We start from the raw sequence: 24,207 nt of genomic DNA on the forward strand, positions 1-24,207 counted from the left end.
ATGCTTATGTTTGCTTCTGAGTACGTGTCATGCTATATGCTCCTTATAAATGAAATATATTTGTTCTAAACAGATGAAAAAAAATGAACTTCTGCAATTAAAACACACACAATGCAATGTAATACAAGAGTTCTGTTAAAGGAAAAAAGAGAGAGTGAGAGAAGCCAAAGCTAAATGATGTTACCTAGTGTATCTGTGAAGTACTACAGGGAAACTTAATTTGGTTTAAAACCTGAAGGAATTGACTCAACTAACTTCCAGCTACAACCTGAAAGAACTGAAGAAAGCCAGGCAGACTATACTACATTTGCTTTAACAGCTTTTTTTAAAGAGTCTATTGAAATGAACTTTGAAATACAGCTCTAGCCCTGACTACCATCTATCTCTATCTTGCCTTTTTCTGAGACAACGTATGAAGGAAATTTGACTTTAAAAATCCCCACCTATTTCACACATGAAACACAAAGCCATAGTGAATCATGTGACCACTCAAACAACCCATTAAGTCCAGAGATAATTTTGAATCACTATAACAGTCTTATTAGACCAACTGGACTAAATGAAGTAGGTAACAGCCTTTCCAGATACTAATTTACAGAACTCTAGCTGTTTAGATTTCACAGACTTATCCACCTTCCTTTTCCAATTATGAAATGGTAACATTTAGGTCGGATGTAAAGCTGCACTGATGATGTGCATGTGTGGCCTGTAATATTGATTTTACTGCTTTGGCTGGGATTGTTTCCTAACACTTTTAAGGCTTGTGGAAGAATATATTAGTTAGAAGATCTCAAACCAACAGCGTGGAGTACTGTCTCTAAAGTAAAAAGAATATGTATTGCAAAGATTTCCTGCTTTCTGGTGATGGATTAGGGACCACAAAGAGTCACTAATAACAACAGATAAAGGCCGAGGCCCTTTGTTATCACCTTCTAGTGGTTTCACAATCTGAAGCTTTTCTGGCAGGTAGGAGCGACTGCTGATAGACATTCCTGAATATCCAGTGAATTCTGAAAATCTGGAGTGAGTTCCCAGTGACATGATGCTCTCTGTGGGGGTAACGGAACCACTGTGGACTTCTCCCTTTTCTGCCAGTTCCCGCAACTTCCTTTCCTGCTCCTCCTCAAAGAACTTGCGCTCCGAGAGGTAATTCTCGCGCCTGAGGGAGAGCCTACGCAGGGCAGTCTCTAGGTCACTGGAGCCTGGAGTCCCTGGAGTTCCAGGCTTCTTCATCCTGTCTTCATTTCTAAAACATAAAGGGGGACACAGAAAAAAAAAAAAAAAAAAGGGGGGGAAAAACATATTCTTAGCAATGTTTTAGACTTCCATATGACCATTGAGTCTAAAACATTGAGTCTAAAACTTCCACATGAGTTTTGAGACACTCACCAATACCTTAATATTACTGTGTCCGGGAACAACTTGCTCCTCATCTGAAGAGCTCAAAGGCAAACACCAGTCTTTTGTTTCTCTTCCATAGTAAAAATTTTAAGTCCTATTTCCTGCCTGGAAACTCCTAGTTGGAAACCTGCACTTTACTTAAGAGCTTCCTCCTACAAAGAGGTGAGAGTAGTCTTCTTGTTGTGTGTCTCTCACAGTTATATAAACTCAGGTAAGCAGGCCCCATGTTAAAGGGCAATTGCTGTAAGAACACCACATATGTATATATATTTATAGTATTATTAATATATAATAAGTATATTTATAATATTATTAATATATAAGAAGTATAATTTCTTGTGAGTCACAAGAAAATATACTTATTATATATTAATAATATTATATATATGTTAAAATATTATAAAAATTATACCTATTATTAATATTATACTGACAAATATATATTGTTTTGAAATATTAAGCCATTTTAATGAACAGTATATACAGCATATAGTGTGAAGCTGTACTGGGGGAAGAGACAAGTAGCTAAAAAAAACAAAGTTCTGGTTGGTTTCATTCATAAGTTATCATATTAGGTAACCTACAGATGCATACTTTATTCATTTTTAGGATCAAAACAATTAACTGTAGCTGCATCTGGAATCAGAACTCCCTGGCATTTATGTAACATGGTGAAAATGTAATTATTTTTAAGTGTTGACACATAAAAACAAAGGGTGGTTTTACATCATCTGGTGATGTTGCATCTCAGAACAGGTCTGAGTTGCAGACACTGATCAATACACAGTACTTTCTAAAAGCTTTATTTTTTAAATAAACTTGAGTGCCCAAAAACTATAAGCACAAAATAGATTTTGAGGACGTATGCCACTGTGATAACTGCACTGCATAAGACAAAAGGAGGAAAACAGGAACACTGCCTTTATGTCAGAAACAAAGCAAAAGCAAATTCCAGTGCTCTGGTACTGACCCATTGTCCGAGGACTCTGTCTCTAAGATGATGCTATTGGTCTTGTTGTCTATCATAATGTTAGAGATGTCTCCCCCATAGAAACTGGAACGTGGAGTGCTGACACAGCTAGAAATGACTGAGTTCATAGCAGAGGACTGGTTAGAGCCTGGGATATTCATTGGTGATGGAGTCATGGATCTCTGCTTGACAACTTGATTGACATTTCTCACCGTCTCGAAGACCCGCTTCTGATGCCTGTAAAACACACACACAGTTAATAATCACTCAATAACTTATTACCATGAGAAGGAACAGAGAAACAAGTAACAGCTTATTAACAGCCCTTCCTATTCACAGGTCTATCAAACACTTTGGTTTTGTATATAGTTCTGTAAAGTAGTATGCATATGGTCCCATACTAGCTACAGTCTGGCCATTACATTCAATCCATCAACATAATTCTTCCATCACCTTAGAATATTTTTGACAGAATATTTGACAATCATGTGTGTGGACTCTTTCAAATACTAATAAAAAATAAGTGAAAGAGCATTTCAGTACATCAGCTAAAACTGCCATAAAGCCATTATGTAAAAATGAGATTTTAAAAACCAGAATTTACCTCCATTCAACTCTTAACTATAAACCAACTAATCCATTTTAAAAGAGAGTTTGAATTTACTCTCCTGAGTATCTCCATGCAAGCAAGTCCTGTATCTTTTCTCTCTGAAACCAATTCCCAATCCCCTTAAATAGTACTTAAAAGAAAAGGACCAGGACTTGAGAGAGAGACTGTCAAGGCTGGAAACCTAATATTTGACCTACTTCTACAGTTCATTCTTTATCACTATTGTCTTTATATCATAACAAACATCATTCACCTGGTTCAAGATTGACATCAGATGACATTGAAGCAGAAATTTCTTGACAAAATAAAATTACCCTACATCATGCTGTAGCAATGCCACCACTGCTTTATTTTACAGTTCAACAAGGGCTGAACACAAGGCTAGCGCATTCCTTCTATCTGAAAGGTAACACTGCCAGGTTGTAACAGTGACTGCATGCCTTAGGCTATTTAATGTAATTTAAATATCTTTCCTTCTGTCCATGGGTGCTCAACAGTTGCACCCTTTGTGTGGAGGCTCCAGGTCTAGAGCAGTATATCGTTATAAGGCTGAATCTAAGAGTATTTATCAATAAATAGTCCCATGGACCTAGCAGTTACTACCACTGCACAAATAAATAAAACCAAGCCAAGTCATGCAACCAAAAAAAAAGTATCCTCCTCTGGTACAGGCAAAGTAAATAAGATATTCTAAAGAAGTTAAACTAGCTTTAAGTTAGATTATACTGAAAGGATGAAAGGATCCTATGGGGTTTGAGCATGCTCACAACTTTCTGATCTTAGATTTTTCTAACCAACATTTCACTCTGTCAAAGCCTCATTTGCAGTTCTTGGCTCAGGCTCAGAAAAGGACAGTGTATGCATCAGGCATTTTGTAAATGCAATTAGAAGGTTTCTGTACCTTCCCTGACTGTTCTGTTTTGTAAACTCCATTTCTGTAACAGACCCTGTAAACTGGATTAACTTATTTCAAATTAAACAATCCATGCTTTGTACAAATCTGTGAGATAAACCTATTGGAGTACACGTGCAACTGGCATCAGGGAGGCCATTTCTGCCAAGCCGTATCTATCTATAGCTTTGGGGCTGTCGCAAGCACTTAACTTGTTTCAAACTACTCTCTTGTTTAATTCAACAGAACTTCAGCACAGGCATAATGGGCATCACACTAAGTACCCAACCATTCCAAATCCCTTACTGCCCTGATGTTCTTCCTGTAAAAACTGGATTAGATCAACCTGGTAACTTATGTTATAAAACTCACCAAGAACTTGAACTCCTCCTCTAACTGGTACCTGAAGAAATCTAGCATGGTAACACACAAGAAAACAAACCTTTTCTCATTCTCAGCACTCACCAATGAGGAAAGAAATTTACAAGACAAAGCAAAGCCAGTATATAGGTGTTTTCTTTTAGCAGCTTTAGGAGAAAATAAAAATGCCCCAAAAACTAAGCAATTTGCTTTCCTTTCTCTCTATCATTCACATGCAGCTAGAAATAGCTTTTTCTAAATATCTAGCTCAACTATTTCCTTCTTTTTCTCTTCTTATCAAATAATTAAATTCAGATATAACCAATCAATTAGGAACCAATTGTTTTCAGTCATACGCCAAGTCAGGAGAGTCGGGCTCATCCAAATGCAGTTCTTTCCTCATTGACCCTTCTATCTCTGCTGCCAAAGAATCCTGTTAAAAATAAGCACAAGAGAGAAACAAATATCATAGCATTAATAGGTTGTCATGAATGAAAATAATAAATTACTTATACAAAATAATAAATAATGAAGAGTATTTCTAGAAGAAAAAAGGAAGGTTTAAATAAGAAAAATGACTGGAAAACTAATGTAGGTATTTCAAGTACTGACAAAATATGACTTAGCTTCATTTTCCTGCAGTATGTACCATCTGATGATACATAATATCTGCCAAACAACCTTAAAAAAGCATTGCAGGCAACAACATGATCCAGCTACCCAGACTGAATTCCATACTCAGTAATGCTCACCTTTTATGTATAAAGTTTTGCTTTTTATGTTCTCATTTAGAATAAACATAAAACCCACTGCATTATCCACCCATCCACAAAAATGACATGACTCCTGGCATAAAGCACTATATACTTTCTCCGTAAGGTTAGAGGTAGCAGGCCATCAGCTTTCTGTAGCTGGTCACTAAATTTTACTGCTGGGTGCAGGGTTTAAGTATCAAACATTAGCGAACCTAAATGATCTTTTGTCCCATGATTCAACATTTGAAAATCATTTTCACACAACACATATAAACCTATCTCAGCACAAGCATACTTTCCACAGCTTTCAGCTGTATTTGTGCAAGCACGATTTGTATTATTTTTGCAAGCACAACTTGTATTATTAAACGTCTGCACTTTAATTTGGCCTGTGTTCAGTCTCAGAGGGGAGCACAGAAAGGCAAGCTAAGCTTTTGTGGGCAATTTACTTCTTGTGAGCGCAAGTAAAATGTGTTCTTCTTCAGCAGTAAGACAAGGCAGGCCAGATTTTGCTGCATGATTACATTAATGTATTTCAAAAGAGTCACTGCTACTATTGCCTTCAGAAGTAATATAACTACTTTAGAGATACACAGGCAAGCAGAGCAAGTCACTGCACACATTCTTATCCACTCTTTTTGTTTCATTTCATTGAGGGTACTGCATATTTCCTGAGTTTTAAATGTCATAATCACATGAAATCAGGTAAAGGAAGTTGATAACACCAGTGAAACCACCATAACTTTTTGCCATAATACAGATTAGCAACTAACATTCTTTTAATGAATGACTGAATTTTCAGTCACTATGAAACAAGAAGTTATGCTTTTAACCCTGTTCAGAGGTTTAGACTGAAGAACTAAAATGTATATCATAAATGACGAGAAAGATGCCGTGTCTGGAAACTATAGTTATGTTATTAGGAAGTTTTATCTCCAAGGATATTGAAGACAAGCAGGAAGGTCCTAATGAACATCAGCCACCACAGTACAAGAGATGCCTAACAAAGATGTACAGAAGTGTGTAAGAACCTGTTAATGCTTAATCTGTTAACCAGGTTTCACAGCATAAGCACACCCAGCTGCAGGCTGTATGTAACACTGCAGCAGAGCTGCACAGCACCACTGTTTCAGAACTAGGTTTGCAAAACCGATCATTCAGGTAGCCTTTAAGACTATGCAAATAGACATTTCACCCACGCTTATGTCAGACCCAGCATCCTATCCCTGAAGCTGTAAGTCAGAGGCAAACACACTTCCTTTGCTTGATGTGTGCAGGTTTTCCCTTAAATCTGCTTACCATAGGGAAGAGACCAAGGGAGTGGTACCGACGTGATATAGCATTTGGCATTGTCTTGTTCCTAAGGTTTTTCAGCTCTTCTTGAGCCTCATGAAGCATTTCCATGCACTCTGCATACTTGTCTTCCAGCTCTCGCAACTGTAACATAGAGAAAACAGCCCAAGACCTTAAGGGCTGGACTATAACCACAAAAATCCTCCAATTTTTTTTTAATACTGGTAAGCAATAACGGTGTAGGGAAGAATATTCCACTTCAAAGGAATTGATCCCCAACAACTGGGTATCACTAGAGGATCATTAATAACATGGATTAGTGATGGGAAGGCAGGCAGGGAGGGTAACAATGTGGAAGGAACTGTTTGCTCCGTTTCCTTCCTTTTCTTCCATGTGAAGCCACTGTCAAGGAGAACACACAGAGCTAAAAAAGTATCTTTCGTCTGATCAGGTTTAGTGTTTAATCACTGCCATGATGACCACAGCGGCAAACACCATGGTCTGAGGACAAGACATTCCACAATGGCCCAAAGGACTTAGGAATTATAAAGCCAGGATTTTCATGCAAACATACATATACACATATAGCTTTCAACAGCCTAAGACTATGCCTTATTTTTAGCTTTGTCAGGAAACACATCTTGTGTAATCACTCTGTCTACAGATGTCTGTGTGCCCTCACAGCTTTTGAGTTCATCAGCCACTTCAACTAAGTTTGGCAAAGGGGCTGAAGTCTGAAACACCACATTCCAACTTTCATAAAAATAAGCTATTTGGTTTAGACGAAGAGATCTGGTTCATTTTCTTTCCTAAGAAAGCAATGGTGAGGCATGAGCCCAATCTTTGTTGAGCACCACAGATAGAAAAGGTCCACACACTGAAAAGCTTCTATGGCCATTCCCACCTTCATCACTTAGTAGTGCAAGTGCAAGACACATCCTAAAGGGATAAAGCTCTATTCATTCATCTTGTCCATTTTCTTTCATGCGAATGTAGCACCCATAAGACAACCAGAAATACTGAACTGTCTTATGTTTATACACTGAACAAACAGAGTATCAATGAGCTCTTCCATGTTATCTCACTAGTTAAAATAGGCTGAAATGGCCAGCCTAGAGAAGTCAACCTCTAAAGGTCTTCCTGTACAGCCCATAAGTCTCTGTGTTTCAAAATGTGTGTCACTTGAAGGAGCAGAGAATAGGAATGAAAAGGGTTTGAGCTCTACTAGGAACATAAATCTTCCTTCATTCCATATACACAGGCAAAACTATTTAATATTTCTGATCCAACTCGGACGAAACCTCTCAAGGCAAAGTGAACAGACATTGCTTGGCTACTAAATTATTGTATTATTAAGTAATGTACTCACCTCTGCTGTGAGCTGTCTCTGGGCATCTTTAGCTGCTCCCAGATGCTGGACAAGTTCCTCATTTTCAACTGCACACTAAAATATGCCAAAAATGTTAGAAATACTACGATGTTTTGTCCTGTGATATTTGTTATCATATATACTACAGGTAAGTAGGAACATTGTAACTTTTCTCACCTCTCCTTCACAGCAATATTAATCTACACATTAGTTTAAAAACATTTATAATGTTAACACAAGAACACACAGCATTAGAATGTACCTTGCTAAATGAACCTCCAAACAAGTATGTGCCCACTGAAATACTTGCACTGACAGTCTTGTCTCACCAACATAACTCAGAGCAGAGTTTTGTATCTAATATTTAAAATAATTTTAACTATTGCATTTGAGAAACCATCTATGCATCTTTTAATAAATTGATGCTTTCTAGTCAAGTATGCCAAATATTAAACACCAAACAAGGTCATCCACATAAGGAAGGTGGAATATTTCCTTTAGGCTCTAGTACAGAGAGGATTTTAATCTGTCCTCCAGTTACATTAGCAGCAAATAACAACAGTAGTCTCTCAACTGGATTGCTTACAGCTTTTGCCTTTTTCTGCAGGTCGACTATCTGAGAGAGAAGATGAGTGATTTCTTCCTGCTGTCGGGCAGCATCTTCAGTTTTCTTTGCTAGCTCTTCAGAGATATTGGCAATCTGGATGTTTGCATCCCCTTTAAGATAAGTAATTACAATTAACATCACAAACCCAAAATCAGAAAAGTAAGCATAAAGATGTTCTTTTAGAACATCACTTGCTTCAGCAGAATCCTACCCCCAATTCACAGTAAGGTATTTTTGAAAAACACAGTAGGACACAAAACCAGAAAGGCATCAAGTGCTCATGCTGCAAAGAAGACTGAACACATTCAATGCAAAACTATTTTTAAATGAGAAAGATTTAGCTTTTAGCCAACATTTTCTGCTGTGAAATTTCAGCCCAGAAGTTTTCTCCTCATAACCATTTACAAAAGGAAAATAATTACCACTGAAAAACATGACTGACTGATCTGTTTTGGATTTTTACTGACTTATCTCAAAAAAGTATAAAGAAGTAGGCACATACTTAGCTCTTTTACACAGTCATTGACAAGTTGTTGTTCTTTCTCTTCATAAGTAATTGTTTCAGTCTTCAGCTGACAGGCCTGTTCAAGAAATCCACATCAAATATGCTACATTAGCACATTTGTTCTTTGCCAGTCTGTTGTTGCACTTCCATCTGCTTCAGAAAGACAAGCTATTCTAATCACTCCTTCAGGAAGACAGTGAGAAACTACAGTTTTTGCCTGTCCTCCCACATGTTCTGGAAAAAGAGGCCAGGTGAACACTCAGCAGAGACATTACTGTATGGAGAAACTTGCATCATTATCACCATATCCCCACTAGATGTCACTTGTGTATTTTGCACTAGAAGTAAGAAGAAAAAGAAAGGCTTGGACATACAAAACACTAGCACACAGAACTTGATCTGGTCACAGAGCAAAGCTAGGTATCATCAAAAACTAAAGAAATGCTTGGTTTAAACAACTGAATTAAACATTCAGGTACTTAAAAAACATGCTATTTGATCCTATTTTAAAAGTTCTGGCACTATAACCCACAAAAAACCTTAATGCAACCTCCTTCCCTGGTTTGTCTTTTCCACTCTGACTCTGGGAGTGCCAAGATCAGCATGGCTGCAGCCAGCTGGTTCTGTCTGGCACCACCTCGGTGCGTCTGTAATCTATTCCCAAAGCTGGGGGCATGCACAGACACCCACAGACTGCATCTACAGAGAACTGCACAGCTCACAGGTTTCAGATTTGGCTTCATCCTGTGTCTTGCTGGCACAGACTTCATCTCCCTGGATGGGAAGGCAGTGCTGCATGGGGTTTCCTACCCCAGAGATCCTGATGCAGTGTCTTTCTCAGTTCTAATGCTCATTATTCTCAGATCATCTTCCTTGTGCACCTTCTCAGTTAAGAGCACAGCAGTCTGCATTACCTGGTGTCTTGTGCAAAGGTGTGGCACTACCTATTTACAATGGGCCCTGCATTTGCAGTGGAAAATGGTAGAAACATTTTGTTTTCATATATTCACTCTTAGAGCAAAAGTATCTCTCCTGCTATACTCTGCTACATGTTTGCAAAGTGGTAACATGCTCCCACGTTTAAAAGTTGGTTTGAAAATATACAATTATTCACTTCATATTCAATTATTAAACTTTAAAAACCTGTGTCCTCTGTGAAACAACAGAATATTATAGGAAATAAAGAGAAGTACATTCAATTTAAAATATTAACTGCCTTGACTTGAAGCACAAAATGAAGAAATGTAATGCAAGAAATTTGCATGTTGACAAATACTGAATTGGTATCAGGGACCATGCCAGCCTACAAACTTGAGATCTGCAGCTCAAGTCACATGTATCTGCCAGGTCAGGCCTTTACAACCTGTTTCAAAGTGCAATCCTGGACTCCAAAATCTGTCCATGCTCCTGCACATTCTTACTGCACAAACATTGCTTTGCATGTATCTTCATTTTGGGAAGAATTTCTTCACAGAAAGGGTGATAGGACATTGGAATGGGCTGGAGTCACTGTCCCAGGAGGTGTTCAAGAAAGGACTGGACATGGCACTCAGGGATCTGGTCTAGTTGATAAGGTATTGATTGGTCAAAGGTTGGCCTCAATGACCTTAGAGCTCTTTTCCAACCTAAACAATTCTGTGATTCTATGTAGCTTCCACATTTCAGCCTTTCCTTCATTTAAAAGGATAAAGGATGGTGATTAAACAACCACAGAGAGATCTGTTATATGTGGAATTATACTCTTAGTTAGACTCTCAGCTTTTAATACAAGCTTCTTAATACCTTTGTTCCACATTTAGATAAACAACTATATTAAGCAAAACAAAGGGAGCAACTTCACCTCAGATCTAAGCACAACATTTTCCTCTTCAAGGTCCTTGAGTTTCTTTTGAAGAGAGTCCAAATGAAAGTAGTTCTGGACGGAGGAGGACGATTCATTCCTCTTCAGCCTTGTAGGGGAAAGCAACAATTTAAAATAATTTTTACATATATTATGGCAAATCTTACAGAAGCACAGACAAACACAGGTCTCAAAAGCAAACAGAGCCACATGAATTACTTATTATTATGAGCTTACTCATGCCATTACTTTTGGGCAGCAATAAATTTGCAGTGGATTTCAAAAGAGAACATTTTAAAATGTTATTTATTATTTTGCACATTTCCTATGGAAAAGCTGTTCAGCCAAGGTTATGAGAAAAGAAACCATGTTACTACAGGGAGCAATCCAATAACTCCTGATTAATGCTGTACATGCTTCATCAGAATGCAGCAATAACTCTGCAAGGGCAGACAGCTCCTCAGAGCCTGCAATGCTGTTCAGCCAGAAAACTGCCTGGAACCCACGCTGTAAGCCATGCTTTATTTCTTTCCTTTGGCTTGGAATTTTTCCATAGTGCCTTCAGAGGTCCTTCAAGCACAAAGGTCACTCATATAGCATGTCCTAGCACATGCAAATGTGTGTGGCGTACTGGGCTGCTGTCAGTGAGACCCACAGCTGTCCCAGCACAACAGTGACCCAGTTCCTCTGAAAGCTGCAGCGTCGTGCCAGCAGCCTCCCTGTGTACTCTCTTCTCCTGGCTCCTGTAGGCACCTGGACAGCCAGCTGGCTCAGTGCAAATCCTTCCAGCTGGACCTTCCACCAGGTTCTAAGTCCCATTTATAGTACCAGCCAATACGGGGGCAATTTTACCACTTTTCAAAGTTAGGAAATCATCCAATAGATGACAGCTCAGCGCTGCAGATCGATTGACTTACGGGGTGGAACAGACGGACTCCGGTTCGCTCTCTTCAGCAGCACTGGTATAGAACTGGAGCAGCTCATCTTTCATGGACAGCTCATGCCGCAGCTGAGAAACCTACACAAAGAAACAGCTCCCAGATCAGTAAGCTGATTTTCCAGACCCATTTTTAAGCAAACTCACCACAAATTAGCCTGTTATTCACTCTCCAGGCATCATCTTGGACTAAATCAAGAGTCCAAGACTGAAACAGACCAGAACCATTTCTTTTATTTCTTAGAAAGAAGGGAAAGTGTACCTTTTAAAGTAGCCACTAAATGATTTTTTACTGGTCCAAATATACAATTATTCACTGCCATTAGACATGTTTCTTTTTTCCTTCTTTAAGATGAGCAGTCCTGACTCACTGTTGCATTAGTCTAGATTCACATGCACAGTAATGGATATATTGCAATGATACAGCAAGAAATTAATGTGGCACAATCAAGCCAAACCTTGCATTTACTCATTTTGTGTGATGACTGTCACCTTCTGGCATGGATGCTGACCTTGCAGGCCTCAGATGCTGACATTTCCTCCTCTCCAAGAGGCTCTACATAAAATTACTGAAATGCTTGTGTAGTAAGGTTACAATTGTGACTCAAGTGTGGGTTGAGCTGCAGAACACCACCACACAGTGGGAGGCTACTGTTCTGAGGCTGCTCCAACAGTGAAAGTTGCAGTCAGTTTCCGGGTGTTTTTGGCTCCAGTTAAGTAGTTTGTGGGATTCCCATACTTTGTATATGCATACATCAAAAATTAATGAAACATCAAAAGTGGGTGATTAGGATTCCTTTGAATACTAATCCTAATGAATTTCAGCTCTACAAATGTCATCTTTGTTACTTTATATTGCTATTCTCCAAGAAAAGGGTTAAAAGCCCAATTAGACAGTAGCAGATACACAACTTCACAGCTGTGACTTAAGATGCCAGCAGCAGGAGATTGCTTTTATTTGCCTTGCACAACTGATCAGACACATCCATTTCCTTCCACTTGCACTGCAAGACTTGACCCTCAGTTTGCACTTTCCCATGTAAAAAATGCAGAGTATGTTTCTTTTTAATAAACTTCTGCTTTTCATATTGTAAGCATACTTTTCTTTGTAGTTGTTATTAGGAAAAAAAACCAGAGAATATAAATTACATAGATTTGAACTCCATTTTCATTGAACAAAAGAGCAGATGCAATCCAAAAAAGCACTTGAATTGTTCACAATTTGAGCCAAACAAGGTCATTTACTTAACTATGACTGCATAATAAGTGCTAAGGCACCAAGTCCTCCTGAGACATGGATTCTAAATAGCAAGGGGAAAAAAAAACATCCCCATCCAACTACACTTTAGAAAGCTATTAAACAAAATTTGTGCATTAATTTTTGGAGGCTCACTTTCTCCATTTCAGCAAGAGAGAAAATGCTGAACCAAAAATAACGATTTACTTCCTTTCAGCACATTATAACTCAGCCTCTTTAAGAAGCAAGAATTTAGATGCTGTCTGTGGGTGGACACTAGAACATCTCCAGCTCTTGCTACTGTTTTTTTTTCTATGTATTAAAAAGAATGAGGATACTATTTTTACTGCCATTTCCGAGCATTCCAAACCTCCAGAAGAGAGTGAACAGTCAGAAAGGTTGATCTTTTAATGGAACAGGACCTGAAACAATTGGCATAAACTGAAACATGGGTGGTTCCTCCTAAACATCAGGCGCAACTTTTTAATTGTGAGGGTGACTGAGCACTGGCACAGGTTGCCCAGAGAGCTTGTGGGGTCTCCATCCTTGGAGACAGTCAAACACCATCTGGACATGGTCCTCGCCAATGGACTGTAGGGGGTCTTTCAGGTTTGGACAAGATGATCTCCAGAGCTCACTTCCAATCTCAATCAGGCTGTGAAACTGTGGAACACTCACAGTAACTTCCAGCAACCCCTCCCTTTGATGCAGCATTTTGTGGTGTGTTAACTTTGGTGAGCAGCTAAGCACCCACCTGCTGAGCACACAGTCTGCCCCACAATCCCCATAGGATGAAGGAGAGACTCAGAAGAGACTCAAGAGCAAGAAAAACTTCTTGCTGAGACAGTTTAATAAGTGAAGCAAAGCTTCCCATGCAAGCAAAGTAAAATAAAGAATTTATTCACTGTTTTCTATGAGCAGGTGCATGTTCAGCCACTTACTGGAAAGTGGGACCTTGGCACACAGAACTGTCACTTGTGAAGACAAACATCATAACCATGAATGTCCCAGATTCTTCTTCCTTTCCCTGACCTTCTATTGTTGAACATAACAACATATGGTATAGTACATCCCTTTGGTCAGTTTGGGTCAGCTTCCCAGCATCTTGTGCAGATGGTGGACCAAGTGAAGAGGGGAGGAAAAAAAAAAAAAGCTGGGGAGGCTGGGAGGGGCATGAAGGAAAAAGTAAATAGCCTGGTGGATGTTGTGCAAGCATCGTTCAGCAATAGCCAAAACACTGTTATCAACACTGATTTAGTCCCAAACCCAAAGCACAGCACCAGGTAGGCTGGTGAAGAGTATTATCAGCATCCCAGACAGACTCAGTACACATTTTCACACTGCAAAACACTGTATTTGTTTTATGAACAGAAATAGCCTGTTCTACATTTTCACACAAGCCACTGCCACATGTGCCCTCCGGTGCCAATGCTGCCACGTTACTGCTGCACAATCTTGGTCTTGTTACTGAGCAATAGGGACTGAGCCCTCGCTGCGCATGGGACAAGGCCCACGACACCCACAAACCAAGCATGGTGATAGCTCATCTCTTCAGGCTTCTAATTGCCTCTGCTGGCCTGACAGCTTTACTCAGCTCCAGAACTAATTCATGAAATAGCTGTACCTATCTTAAAATAATTTAATTAGAAGATAAAATTATCCTCACCCAGAGAACAACAGTTTAAAGACCTGGAACCTAATTCAAAGAATCAATATTTACTGAATCATGAACAACTGTTTCAAGAATAGAGTTGATTTGCTTTTCCTGACAGCAACTAAGTGCTTAACAGGTTAGAATTACTCAAAAGAAAGACACCCTGTTACACTGTATGCAAAAAGCACACATACAAGTACCAAGTCAAAGAGCATTTCTGTCTTTACAATATTACTTTCTACTTTAATAGACCAAAAGCAATGTTCCATTTTTTAAGCCATTGCTCCAGATTATAATTCAACTTTGTCCTTTCCTCTCACTTTACACAGAACAAAATCAAACCTGGACTTTGAAACCTGCTATCATCAAAACATAAACTCTAACAGGTGACCTGAAACTTGAATAACAGGTCTAGAGGGCTGCATTACCCAGAGGTTAACACAGGTTTGAGGTGGTGTTATTTGAGGACTGACTGCATTGGAAGTGCTGCCATTTTAGCTTCAGAAACATAGGCCAAAATACATAGAGGAAAAAGAAGTAGAAACTAGGAGATTTAGAAAGATTATGAGAAGCTAAAACCTAGTGAGCTACTCCATCCTGAATACAATTCACATTGTGCAGATTTACAGTTTACTTTTCTTTGATATTGAGCTCTAATGTCAAAGAAGACAATACCAAAGTGTAGGCAGCACCATCTCACAGAAAAGGAACATGGAGCTGCAGCATTCTTACTGAAGAGCAGATAGACTCACTGTACCTAGGAACTACACTCTGCTGCTGAAAAAGCAGACACCCATCTCTGTAAGGCAAAATACTTCACAATTAAGAATGTTTTCTCAGTATGTTTATGCTTCTAGAATACAGTAATGAAACAGTGAGCTGAGACTGAAATGTCTGTGCCCACACTAAAGGGCTTGCTTCAGTCCACTCACCTTTTGTTCTCTAGTATAGCAAAAATCTCAGTTACAACAGTTTTTACTGAACATGATCACAGCCCCTTCTTAAAATTAGCAGCACCTAACAACACAAGCTCAAAAGACAAACCCAAGAATCTGATGCACTTTGAACAGGTCTTTATAACTTCAACGTGTATCTATCAACGTGGCATGTTACCAGCCCAAAGGAAAAACTCTGCCTGCTTAATGGAATAGACAGAAAGTTTTGTCATGACAAAGGTCAAAGAGATATAAAGCTAAATTATTCTTGCCATGAGGCAAATACAGATATAAAGCTAAATAATTCATGCTGTGATACATACACCAATAAAATCTTAATTTTACACCACACATCAGAAATAATTTGTCCCTGTATAACAGAAAACACAAATCTCCCAGACAAACCATTTTTAGGCAATTTTTACAGAATTTTAGAAGTATCAATTAATTTTGTTTCTCTTATCTTTTGCCCTTAAAGACAGTTGTCTTAGTTACTGTTCTGTTCAAATATTCAAAATTTAGTTTTAATAGAAAATCTGCAACCTATTAAAGGCAGATTTTCAATACACAGAAGTGTCATGACTTTAAAGGCTGATGAGCTCTGCCTCAAAAGCATCAGTTTCTGAAGGAATCAAAATAACAGTGTGAAAGAGGGGTGTTGACAGAACATATGGCCCAACATACCAAGCCACCTGGTAAGAGGCTTATTTTTGGTGGCACGTTTCCTAATGCTGCTCCTCAGTCCCACTAAATAAAAACAGACGTGGACAGAAGCAGCCTGTCCCTGTCCTCAACCTTCCTCAATCAAATTTTCCACTCTGGATGGATGATATGAATGCACAGTCCTGCTCAGTCACCTTGCACATACCTAGTACATGTCATACTGACCCACACACAAATAAATTGGTCTGCCTCATAATGGGACTTGGGCAGCAAGCAACAGCACTCCTTTGGGAGAGAACAGAACTAGTTTTCCATGCCAAAAAGGGGGGGCCACATCAAAGGATATTATTTCATTGTGTGTGCTTCACCACCATTTATGACACATCACTGATCACTCCATCTGCGCTTTATGTGAGATGTTCATAATGCAACATCTCACACCCCTGAGCAGTGTTAATTATGAACCATTTTTAAAGTTTTTACTCCACTGTGGTTCATTGTTCTCTTGCTCTCTGTCTTGCTCAAAACCACATACAGGTGAGATTCAAAAAGCAAGGCCACTGCCTCAGAATTGGAGAAACAACATTGACTCCTAGCTCATTTATTAAATTGGAGTTTAACAACAGTTGTACTTACTAAAGTACAACTAAAGTACTAAAGTAAAAGCTAAAGACCGCTTTTAAAGCACAGGTGCTACTTGAAATGATATAAGCTTTCTGGTGTGTTTTATTGATCACACCAATGTGTGTACTCCCAGCCCAGAAAGCCAACCATAACCTGGTTTGCATCAAAAGAAACATGGCCAACAAGTTGAGGGAGGTGACTCTCCTCCTCAGCTGTTCTCTGGTGAGCACCCAGCTCTGGAGTCCTCAGAATAAGACAGACATGGACCTGTTCAAGCAGGTCCAGAGGAGGGCTGCAAAAATATTCCTTCTGCTATAGAGGAAGGCTGAGAGCGTTGAGGTTGTTCAGCATGGAGAAGGTAATGCTCTAGGGAGACCAAATTGCAGCCTTTCAGTACTTTAAAGGGGGTTTACAAGGAAGATGGGAACAGACCTTTTAGCAAGGTCTGTTGTGATAGGATAAAGGGTAATGGTTTTAAACCAAAGGAGAGCAGATTTAGACTAGATGTAAGGAAGACATTTTTAGCAGAGAGGGTGGTCAGACACAGGAGCAGGTTGCCCACAGCCAAATGTATGGACAAGGTGAAGCTAGAAGAAAATTCCCCACATCACTGCATATACAGCATTCAGGCATAAAAATCTTACCTCTTCTCTGATGTGTTCTACTTGCTCCTCCAGGAAATCATTTCTTTCTGTCAGTGATTTATTCTTCTTTAACAGCGACTGACCAATCCGAGCAGCTAATTCTAAGTCCCGTTCTTTCTGTGAAGCATTAAGAACAGAAATCCAATTTCAATTTATATTTTTTTAATCACCAAAGGATCAGAGGGAAGGTAAAATTGCCCTGAAAGGGAAGAAACAAGCCCTTAACAATAAAAAGTTTTTTCCTTTCCTTCTGTGAGGTTTTATTTGTTTGGGGGGTTTTGCTGATTTTCCTTTTCTACTCTTGCATATCTTACAACAGCATTATTCTGAAATGACTGACCCTCTCTCAAAGCATTCTTCAGTTTCTACTTGCTCCACCTACAAATAAAAGGCAATGAGCTATGCAGGAGTAGAAGCCAGTTCCACCACAATGAACATTCAGCTCCTATTTTTGTGTATGCCAACCATTAGTGCTTTTGTAAAAAAACAAATCCTAATTCTTTCCTTTTTGCAGATGCCCCAAACTACATTAATTGGTTCCTCGCATGTCATGCTTGGTCTCTTCCTCCCCCTCATCTATGAGCACAGTACTGGAAAGTACTCTGGAAGTACTCTGTCTTGACAATTCACACAGGTACCAGAAATTTATCCTGTTGATGACATGTACATAAGGATGTCTCAGCCTTCCAAAAGCTCGTACATGGGACAGTAATCTGCTTGGGAGAGGATGATAAACTGCATAAAATTTTGCGCTGTTCATTAAGCATTTCTATTTATCATTTTCTTTAATGACGAGATTTTTTTTAATAGTGGAAAAATGGTGCTGTGGTTAACTCCCTACCATACCCTTAATTCAACACCATTTGAGGAAGAATTTTCTCCCTGTCAGTGAAAATACTGTTTGGAGCTTACTTACTGCCCCTGACTACCACCCAGATTTTATGACTAAATGCTACCTTATGTCATGTGTACATTAATGACAAAGCCTACAAAACGTACAGCTACTGTTCACATGGATTTGAAGTCAATGAATTTGAATGAAGAGGCTTTCATAATGGAAAAAAAAAGTTATATAATAACCAGTAAATAAAAAGAGAGGTGACTGATCAATGCTGTATCTGCAAATAGCATTTTCCAAATGGTTTCTGAAGGTCAGACTTATATTTGCATTAAAAGCTACTGGCATTATCAAGCCATAAAATCTTTATGTAATCTTATGTACAATCTTTCAGAACAATAGGTGCCACTAAGTTATCCAAAATATGTTTGGACATATTTTAAGCCAACTTATTGTTCACTAATTTGGCTCACTTCATAAATACTGAGTGGAAAAAATATATTGCTGTGGTTTTGACTCTACAGAGAAGGAGCTATCTAGCAGCAATGTTTTTTAACTTCCAATTTGAGGAATGTAAGTCCATGTCCAGGCTCTTCAAATAACCTCCCCAGTCTTCCTACCCAATTTTTAGCAATTCAGCTCTAAATTTCAGTTTAGGGACAGGTCTTTTATTAACACAATGCTAAGGAACCAATTTATTACAGCTATATGTAAAAAAATAATACTGAGAAGTAAGACACATTTACACTATTATTAGAAAAAGATGAGAAAGCAGATTCATGATGAAACCTGCTCCAATTTTTACCACATACCCAGGCAGGCCTGGTGCCACTTTCTTTCCTTAGTTTCAGGGCTATAGGCACAGATTTCTGAAATATCTGCACACATGTTGTTTCAAGATCTTCTCTTTCCTATCTTCCCAAAGCTGCACCTTTCAACGTTGTAATGCAAGCACCTGAAGCTTGCAAACATGAAGGACAGACAAGGGGTGGCTTTTGCGTTTTCTCTCGCTTGTATGTGTGAAAGCAATAGAAGGAGTTAAGTTCTGTAAATGGCTGTAATCTCTTATGATAACCATCATATGGAGAACAAAGAAAGGTGCACCTATCCCTATGAACAGAGTAATTTCATTGGAAATGATGGTCAAACAAAACAAAAAGGCTCACTGAAAGTATTTGTTTTAATGAAGTTTGACATGTTATACATGCCCTTATTTTTCCCTCCCAAACATCCAGATAAGAAAGTACACAAGAAACTTTAAAACACTGGCTCAGCAAGTCCTTCAACCATTGCTCCCGTGAGTGTGATGCCTGGATCTATAGACATTTGGCTACAGGGACTCAGGGGAGGAAACAGTTTGGCAGAATGTTGCCGTCATTACTAGAAGGAGCCACAGACCAAATGCAGTAAATCTCGGCCAAACAAGACAAAGGGAACAGGGCACAAACAAGTTAATAGACTGTTACTACAAGGTGTTGAATTATTCCAGGAGAAGTCTTCTGGGTAACACATCAGTTTTAACAGGTAATTTGTACAGAGGTGTTTGAATGGGTTTGGCTCAAAGCACAAAATATAAGACTGTACTGCATTGAGAGGTATCCAGAACAGGTGGGAGATGCGAGCATTCATTCCCATGTTTGTTTTCTTGCAGAATTAGAGGAATAACAGACCACTCAATTGGCTAGAAAGACATCATTTTTCACATTGCTATTGCAATAAGCAAGCAATTGAGTATAAAGGACTAAATTGCAGTCAGCCATGAACTGATAAAATTGTAACAGTTTTCACCTAAAGAATTACTCATAAGCATTCTTCAGAAAATCATTGCTCAAGTTTACTGCAGAAATACAGCTGATTTTAGTCCAACAATTTATCATGATTTTTATTGAACGTGAGCATAGTACCATGACAGTTGCTTTTTGACATTTCTAGAGTGCTAAGGATTACAAGAATACCAATTTTTATAATAATGGTATAAAAGCCCCACAAAAAAAAACCAAATCAACCAAACATAAAGGAAAGAAGGCAAATGGAGTACTAGGTATTTTCTGATTTTGTGTCTATGTTCTTCTCTGGAAAGAAATTATCTGAACAAATTATTATGAAAACAAGTCAGTGAGACTTTTTTTTTTATTATTTTCTGAAGAGAATATATCCATCAATAATGATACTCTCAGTTTTACATGTACAGTAAAAATATATGTCATTTTAAGATGATTCCTCCTCCTCCTCCTTCATTAGGGCAAACATTTGGCCAAAAACAAGTTACATGGCCTCAACTGAAAAATAACCAGAAGTAATGAATCCATTTGACTGAGGTAAACAAATTATCTTTATTTAGAAAGAATATTTAGCTTACCAATAAGATAAAGTGTACATACACTTAGAGCCCTTATTCTTCCACAATGGAGGACAATCTACCAACAATGTTTATTAGTGGTACCATGTAATGTCAGTACTACTTTGTCACACTGTGTACGGGTCCTTAAACAGATGTAGTACTTGCCTCTTCAAGAAGACGTGTTACAGCATCTATGTCATTGTATGTTTTAGTCATCTGGCCCACTCTTTCAGCACATAAAACTGCAAAGAAATAAAGCAAAACATTAATCAGATAGGCAGTACCCTTGGGGGAGGATCACAGAATATTCTGAACTGGAAACCACACACTAGGATCACTGAAGTTCAACTCCCATCCATTACAAGAAATATCTTTCTAAGTTTAGATGTGCTTAAGTTTTCATCTAAAGAAGTGCTTATGTCAACTTCTGGATGAGCATATCAAGAGCTAAAAACTCAAACCAAACAAAACAATAAACAAACAAAACTCAACACACCCCTTACCCCCCTGCCCTCAAAAAAATCCAAGATTCATGTGATACTGGTAATACAAATGCTCCTCTTGTTATAAGTACTTGCTTTTTTCAGCAGCATAACAAACTTAAAATGTTAAAACTTTCTTCTCTGAAGAACAATATCCTGAGTTTATTAAAAAAATAATCAGGAAGTCAAAACAGATGTTCTTAGATATATGATTAGGATTCCATCATGTCACCTACTCATTGCATGGCATGCAGTAGCATTACTCCATGAATAAGTAACTCCAATACTGTTAGGGGCTCTGTTCATCAGAAAGCGACTATGTCATATTAAGTTGATAAGAACTGGGTTTTATGGTACAAGACAGCAAAGTATGCATGCAAAGTAAGAAATGGTTTTTGTAATACCCAGCCACACCACAGTGATCACAGTATCACTCATAACAAATATTTACTTAGATTGGTTGAGATTGTTAATCATTAAGGTGGAACCAGGAGTTTTGTCAGACTGAAGAAAGTATGCGGAAGTTCAGTCTATCACCATAGGTGATCCTTTAAGAAGCTACACTGACTTGTCTAGAAGTCAACAAGTTTTGAAAAAATTCACCAACAATCACAGCAAACAACAGCACTTTCTGCTCTACCCTTCTATTTTTTTCCAACTACACTTTTTCCTCAAACCCTGTAATTCTGGAAAAAAGGACTGTTAATGAAATTCAGTGGATCACACGGACTCTGAGTTATCAGGCTGCTGTAGCCTGAACTGCTCTTCAGGGGATTTACCCTTGGCAATGTCACTTAAGGCTCCGTCTGGCAGATAAGCTAATGTTGTTCTAGTGCCACTAAGGCGGGGAAAGAGGCAGATCAGGCCTAATAGGATTTACATACTGAGGAGGAAAAAAAAAGCAGAACTGTACAGTAACATTAGCAGGAGACAGTTTGTCACACTACTTAATTAATAAATGCACAATCTGCATATAAATAAATATACAGCTGATCACCACTAAGGCAATTGATAATACACCAAATGCAATATTACTTAGATATCTCTTGAAATGTTGAAGGATATTTTTCCCTATCTAAATATCAGAAAATTGCTTAAATTATGGCAAGAAGTTCAATTTTTTCATTTATTTTCCCATTTCTCTAATTCTACTTTTGAAGATCACATCCTAAAAACATTTATAATATTTATTGACATGAGTAGTGCCAGTGAACTCCAAAGAACGCTAAACAAAATTATTCAAAATATAATTGCATTTATCCATATAGTAAGTCTGAAAGTGGTAACAGTAAAAAGTTTATGCTTCAAAGTAATAACCTGACCAACATGACATATCTGTAGAAAGAATAATTCTATCACTGCAGAAGTAAAAACACAACACATCTGTAAACTACAAGCTATATTACCCAAAAACAGACTAATAAGGATTCCACAGGAAAAAAATGCAGGGACTTGCAGAAAGGGGTTTAACAGAAGTTTTCCATAAAAACTTCACATAAAAACAGAAGGTGTAATGTTCAGAAGACTATTCACACACACACACACACTGACATCACCATAAACTCAATTTTGTTTTAAATACAGGAAGTTCATAAGTCATGCTATAAAACATCTGTCAGAAACCCTGACGCCAGCAGGTTTCCAAAACAACCGCACACTAAATAGTTCCCCTGGTTACAACATTCCATCACTGCTATAAAATAATATTTGACATTGTCATTAGCAAGCTCACTTAAATTCTGTACCTAGCACTTAACAATCACCAATGAGCAGGACTATGGCAACCTCACACCATCCTGATTCAAGTAAATGTATAACCTTCCTAACAGCCAGGCTGATAAAGGATGGTCTTCCCTCAGACAGAATAAAGTCACGTAGCTGGGAGAATGATAAGGTTGATTGTATGGATACTCCCTTGGTTATTCCTTCAGAATTTGCCATTTAAACTTTAACCTGGCAAGGCAATACCATAGCATTATAACAACAGTCATTACCAGCAGCAAAGTAGAATCTGGTCACCAACAGCTTTTATATCTAGAAATTTCCATCAAAGTTCTGTTGGTGATTGTCAAAACAGAGATTTTTGTACACTACTCTGCCAGAGTAAAAGGGTTTCAAAGCAGAAGCCTCCTTTTATGCATCCTCTACATCCAAGTAGAAATAAATTTCAGTGGACCACATATAATAAAATCTGTTAGTGAACTACTGTCCATACTACTACTACTACATACAATACTGTGGAAACACAGAGCTACAAGCTAAAAGGAAGGATTTGCTTTTGGAAGGAGGGCAAACTTGCAAAAATGTGTTGCTTTCAATTACTCAGAAATCAAGGCTTGTGGGAAAGAGAAGGTGAAAAGTAAGGGGAGAGTGGAATCCAGAAGCATAATTAAAAAAAAAATCCCCAAAAGTGTCTAAATATCTAGTTATTCAGCCTCCATAGACTGACATAACATTTGGCCAATTCCTAGTATAGCAGTTTTATTTCTTTAGTGATCAAAAAATCTATCAGCGAAAAAGACAGTATTTTGAAAAACTATTTTGAGGTGTTATCAGTGAAGTGTGCAGTGGAAAAATACCCCCCCCACGTCACATATGTAATGGATCCTGCATAGTAGGTTTCTAGCCTGCTGGAGTTTCTGATGAGTATGAGAGCCTGGTAATGCTGCTGTAAAGATAAAACAAGAGCAAATGAAGGACAGTGCCTTGTAATGCAAAACCTGCAGTGCCAAATTACTGACCTCTTTTTGCTCACTCACACATCAGTAGTTTTTTGCTTGAGGGTGACAGAGAGCACTGTGTCTAAGTGCATGGATGCATGCAGGCTGCCAAATCAAATATACTTTGCACTTCTCAGCTTATGGAGAAGGCTGATAGACAACACACAAAGAAAGAATAATTTTAAAAACTCACGTATTTTGATAAGTGCTTTGAAGCTAATGTCACACATCCAAAACAGGAAACAAAGAACAGAGAAAGCTCCCTTCACATTATTTTCATGACAGTGCTAAATACATGGTACTGGGGACACATCTGCAGTTCAAAGTATTTGGAGTTTTTTTTAAGCCAAACACACAAATGGACAAACACTACAAAGATCAAATATTTCCTCTGCCTTAAAGTACCTAGCACCATCTTTATACCATCCTAAAGTCTGCAAATTTATTGGTAACGACATTCCTGTGTTTCTCAAAGTAAGTACAGCTGAAAGGATGTACCCTGTATTTATTTCTTGTCATCTAGTTAATGA

At 38.3% G+C, this 24,207-nt stretch overlaps 1 protein-coding gene across 5 annotated transcripts in view; it reads right to left on the minus strand.

The window, feature by feature from the left end:
* The window catches only part of TRAK1 (trafficking kinesin protein 1), a 117,099-nt gene that overhangs the window by 19,256 nt on the left and 73,636 nt on the right, over positions 1-24,207 (minus strand). For all 5 annotated transcript variants that reach the window (XM_030944051.1, XM_030944052.1, XM_030944049.1 and 2 more), the window contains 11 exons: positions 20,641-20,717; positions 17,297-17,413; positions 11,520-11,620; positions 10,603-10,711; positions 8,760-8,838; positions 8,237-8,367; positions 7,651-7,725; positions 6,288-6,425; positions 4,590-4,666; positions 2,372-2,608; positions 930-1,246 (listed from right to left, as the gene is read on the minus strand). In XM_030944051.1, coding sequence (XP_030799911.1) covers positions 930-1,246; positions 2,372-2,608; positions 4,590-4,666; positions 6,288-6,425; positions 7,651-7,725; positions 8,237-8,367; positions 8,760-8,838; positions 10,603-10,711; positions 11,520-11,620; positions 17,297-17,413; positions 20,641-20,691 — 1,432 coding nt within the window. In that variant the 5' untranslated portion in view covers positions 20,692-20,717. The remainder of the gene's footprint in view (positions 1-929; positions 1,247-2,371; positions 2,609-4,589; positions 4,667-6,287; positions 6,426-7,650; positions 7,726-8,236; positions 8,368-8,759; positions 8,839-10,602; positions 10,712-11,519; positions 11,621-17,296; positions 17,414-20,640; positions 20,718-24,207) is intronic.

Source organism: Camarhynchus parvulus, chromosome 2, assembly GCF_901933205.1.
Source record: "Camarhynchus parvulus chromosome 2, STF_HiC, whole genome shotgun sequence".
Taxonomy (NCBI): Eukaryota; Metazoa; Chordata; class Aves; order Passeriformes; family Thraupidae; genus Camarhynchus; species Camarhynchus parvulus.